Here is a 4,851-nt window from a genome sequence, read left to right as displayed (position 1 = left end):
TAATTTGTTTCACAATGTTTTTGAACATTGTTCGACTCTCATTGACTTCTAGAGCCCGTGATATTTCTCTCCTATCACCATTTCTTTAAATACTTTCGGTAAGGAATGCTATTTCTAACAATTCTTTAATTAACAGATTCTGTTTACATAGAACCAAGAATTTCTTTAGATTTTGTATTTTTGTCTGCTATGGCAAACGCTTTGAGTTTTATAATGACTAACAACTTGTAAGTATCACTTAGTATACTAAGTATAATATTTTATCAGAAAATATCAATGAGACCTTGTTTCACACGAAACGTACGATTAGTGGACCGTAATTAAATAATAAGTAAATAAATAATAATCAGCTAGGTTAATACCAAAGGCACCACCTTAGGCCCAAGTCAAATAGCAACTTTAAATGAAAATAATTTAGGGGGTCGTGTTACAGTGCGTATAGGAGGGGGGTAGAAAGCCCTTCATGCCCCGCGAGCCAACAAATATCTACACTAACTATAACCGTTTACGCTATGAGGCACGCTTGTGGCTGCCGGAAAGGTGAAAAATGTCCATTATTTTAACAAGCACTATATAAACAGTGACTTGCAGGTCCTGGCTCTCGGAAATATTACTTTTTGACGATTTCCTGGGAGGATGATTTATTGAAGCCTCTATTGTATTGGCTACCTCGGAAACCAAATCTCGTGATAGCTGGGCACGAGCTAAACTATAAATTGTCAAGAAGGCGCGTTCTTAAAATCAGCTTCACTAACTTCACTTTCCCATCAGTTAAGCCGATGACGCGTTTTTGTTACGGAGTTGGAAGTGACGTAAGCTACGTTACGTAACCCTCAATTGGGTTCTATATTAATTAACTAAGAAGTCAAATTGAAATTGGTTAAAAATGTAAACTCGTATATTTCGTGCAGGGAATGGAAGATGTAATCCAGTGTTTGTCCACCGGATACGAAGGTCAGAAGCGGGAGTACATGAACCATATCATAAACAGACCTGAAGGCTGGGAACACTCTATCATCAATGAAACGCAGAAAGACCCGACGGAAAGGATTTTCAAACTATATTTTACGACGGGATATACATTTTTCATCAAATACGGGGAGCATGGCTCTCTGAATTGTGGCAGAGGCATGGATCACTACGACCAAATAAAGGAAACCATTAATTTTTATTTGGAGCAAATTCGAGAAGGCACGTCGTACGAACTCGTCTGGAGATATTTGCTGCTGCCAATTCGCTCTTTGCCTTTCAAGGACGATATCTCAGGCGAGGATTACCCCCGAGGAGAAAGAGTGTTTTCCAAAATGTGCCTCAATTTGGCCGCTAAATTGTTCTTGGAACGAATGAGTTTCGTTAAAGGATACACGAAACGAGGCGAACAAGAAGACCAACTTGTTCCAAAGTTTTGATTACCGGAAACGGCAATGTTAAGAAGGCCAAATCAAGAATGTATTTATTTCAACTTAGGGAGAATCAATGAATAATAATAATCATCATCTAGGCTAATACCAAAGGCAAAACCTTAGGCCCAAGTAAGTAGTAGGAAAGTCTATGTTCTGGTTCCAGGAGGCCCCAAAGGAGTCGCAGGAGGCAAGGAGCCGAAGGAGCCAAGGAGTTGCAGGAGCCATTTTATAGCATACCTATCCTAGGGTTGTAACTCAGAGAATTTTCGCGGTTTTAAAAAATTCCGTTTGGTGTTTTTCTTGTGATATTGACATTGTAAATTTTAAACGTTAGTGTTTGCCTTAGAAAAGAAGCCGGTTATCATTTTACTCATGGTTGTGAAATCGCATGAAGTTCAGATTTTATGAGTTTGTTTACTCATTTGTGGAATAGGAAGATCTAATATCAAATATGAGTCCATATACAATTCTTGTGATATCGACATTGAACAGCATACCTATCCTAGGGTTGTAACTCGGAGAATTTTTGCGCTTTAAATATTTTTCATTTGTTATTTTTTTGTGATATTGACATTGTAAATTTTTAACGTTAATGATTGCGACCTATCTTATGGTAGTAACTTGGCGAGTTTTCTAGCTTATCTAAGCAAGGGATGTCTAATTTTTTATCCTAGCTTATCTATACTAGGGTTGGCCTAACCTACTTATCCTAGGGTTGGTATGGTATGTTTTTGATATCGGTACTTAGAGGACGGATAACTTAACGCTCTACAATTTTCTTATAGCACCTAGCGGTTAAAATTTAAATTTTCAAAAAAATGAATATATTTTTCGATTTAGATGCAATTTTGGTAGAACGTGTTCCCCGGCACTTATAATGTACAGTACAAACTTCAACTTTCTAGAAAACATACTTTTTTAAAAAAAATCACTTTTTCGAGGAAAAAAAAACCCCTGTATATTCCGACATTGTAGAAAATCGTGCTGTAGGTGACTGTAACGCACCGCTTTTAAGAATTTTCAGCGTTCAGGGTAAAGACGGTTACACCGTAGATAGAGATTTCATCAAACCGTATTACATTCCGGTGGCCACCAACAGATTTCAAACCATCGAAATTCATATTTTGTCGGAAATGGGTTTACCAGTTCAGTTCGAAAGAGGAAAAGTTCATATCACCCTCCATTTTAGACCTAGACGGATGTGGACGTCATTATAAAAAGGAACCCTATTGTGTTTAGTCCTCATTTATCTGTAAGATATTGAAGCGAACGCACTATGAAAATTACATCTAGAGAAGGCGAGTCAGATTACGAAAAGTATTATTTGAATCAATAATACTATTAATTATGACCACCATTACCAATCGCAAGTCGGGAACGGTTCAATTCCATTTTATCAAGGGTCATCGACGCAACGTGGCTATGGACTCGGAAATATACTAGCGTCGGCCTTTCGAAAAGCTGTCCCTATGTTAAAAAAGGGCGCTTTATTCTTAGGAAAAAATTCCTTAAAACTGGCGCTAGAGTCGCGGACGATGTTGCCAGTGGTGTTCCGATAAGAAGTTCATTGAAAAATCACGGTATGACTATCGGGAAGGAAACCCTTTCAGAGTTAAAGGACATGGTGAAACAAAAATGTCTGGAAACGGTATAAAAAGAAAGCGCCGAAAGATTCAACTCGTCAGCTCAGTCACTGCTAAGAAGCGAGTGAGACACACACCGAAACGAATGGCTCTAATTCATTATCAGTCCGGAAAATGTACCAACTCGGAATTAGATCTATTTGAGGTACCGCTTACGCAAACCGGAATTGTGAGTGGGGAATGGGGGGAATTCAATCCTGTTTCTAACGCAGACGAAAATTCGAATATTGATTTCGAAATTCCTGGAAACTCCGAGACTTATTTAGATCTGTCCAAGACACTCCTCCATGTGCAATTAAAAATAATAAAATCTGGTGGTGCTGATCCCGACTATGAAAAAGAAACCGTTGGTCCTGTAAATCTATTCCTTCACAGCTTATTCAGCGAGGTTCATTTAATTATGAATGAGAGGTCGGTCACCACATCTGCTCAAAATAAGGCTTACAAATGCAGGATTCAAACTCTACTTACGTTCGGAGGACCAGCTACAGAAAGTTTTTTGACTAGTTCTCTCTTCTACAAAGACACTGCTGGGAAATTTGATGTGTTGGCAAGCAACGAAGGGTTTAAGAAAAGAATGTCAATTTCGAAGAAAGGTACAATTGATATGATAGGAGCCATTCATAACGATATGTGTCAACAATCGCGCTTTCTACCGAATATGCTTAATCTCAGATTCAGGTTTATCAAAAATCCGAATGAGTTTTGCATACACTCGTCAGGCGACGTGAAATATTAAGTTAAATTTGAAACAGCGTCGTTGTATATCAGAAAAGTGAAACTTATTCCGGAAATTATTCTGGCACACGCGAAAGCGTTGGAACGTGGCACAATGAAGTATCCAATTATTAGGAGTGAGTGCAACACCTACTCTATTCCGGTCGGATCGAAAATGTCTACACCCGACAACGTATTTAACTCTCAAATTCCCAAGAAAGTCGTAATTGGATTAATAGAGCAAAGCGCTCATTTAGGGGATTATTCGAAATCTATTTTTAATTTCCAAAACTTTGGCGTAAACCATATTGCTTTATACGTTGACGGCACCTGTATCCCCCATAAACCCCTTTCTTCCAACTTCAAGAACGATTTATGTATGAGATCTTACAGTAACTTATTTCTTCAAACTGGGCAATTTAATATTGATGAAGGAAATTTAATTAATCGTGAAGAATTTTCCGAAGGAAATTGCTTATTTGTATACGACCTCACCGCGGATCTCTCTCACTCGGCGGATCACTTTCACTTGATCAGGAACGGAGGCGTGAGATTAGAATTAAAGTTTGAGAAAGATCTACCTAAAACTGTTACCGTACTGTACTACGCCGAATATCAAAACATCGTAGAAATTGATAAAAATAGGAGCGTGGTCTTTGATTATACAAGCTAATGGACACGTTGCAATTGACAAGAATATTGCGACAGGATCGTTACACGAAAAGGTTATTTCGCGGTGCTTTTGCGGCCGATAAATTTCCGAAATTTGTCAAGATATTTCCGTCTCTTTATATTGTTAATACCGGATTATCGAATACCAACGGTGAACACTGGACAGTGATATATTTCTCGTCGAATCGTAATACCGAATTCTACGCCTCTTACGGAAATCCTCCGGACTATTTTAAATTTAATGATTTCGTCGAAAGAAATAGCAAAACCGTTACTTTTAATTCTAAACAACTTCAAAGTAATTAAAGTAAAACATGGTTTATTTCGCTATGAATAGATGAAGGGGTATTAAAATGTATGATATTGTTTCCAGGTTTAAAAATAAGAATAACAAGTTGGCAAGCCAAAATTTACCT

General features: G+C 37.9%; 2 protein-coding genes across 2 annotated transcripts; both read left to right on the top strand.

Moving 5' to 3' along the window:
• The first annotated feature begins 3,038 nt into the window (after positions 1 to 3,038).
• LOC149966692 (uncharacterized protein F54H12.2-like) lies at positions 3,039 to 3,785 on the top strand. The gene has a single exon (XM_090167579.1). The coding sequence runs from the start codon at positions 3,039 to 3,041 to the stop codon at positions 3,783 to 3,785; it is 747 nt and encodes a 248-aa protein (XP_090023705.1).
• A 93-nt stretch (positions 3,786 to 3,878) lies between these two features.
• LOC149966691 (uncharacterized protein F54H12.2-like) lies at positions 3,879 to 4,436 on the top strand. Its single transcript, XM_090167578.1, has one exon. The coding sequence runs from the start codon at positions 3,879 to 3,881 to the stop codon at positions 4,434 to 4,436; it is 558 nt and encodes a 185-aa protein (XP_090023704.1).
• Positions 4,437 to 4,851: the final 415 nt, after the last annotated feature.

Source organism: Leiobunum rupestre, chromosome 1 (genome assembly GCF_980474605.1).
Source record: "Leiobunum rupestre chromosome 1, qqLeiRupe1.1.hap1, whole genome shotgun sequence".
NCBI classification, from domain to species: Eukaryota; Metazoa; Arthropoda; class Arachnida; order Opiliones; family Sclerosomatidae; genus Leiobunum; species Leiobunum rupestre.
This window is presented reverse-complemented; position numbering and strand designations above follow the sequence as displayed.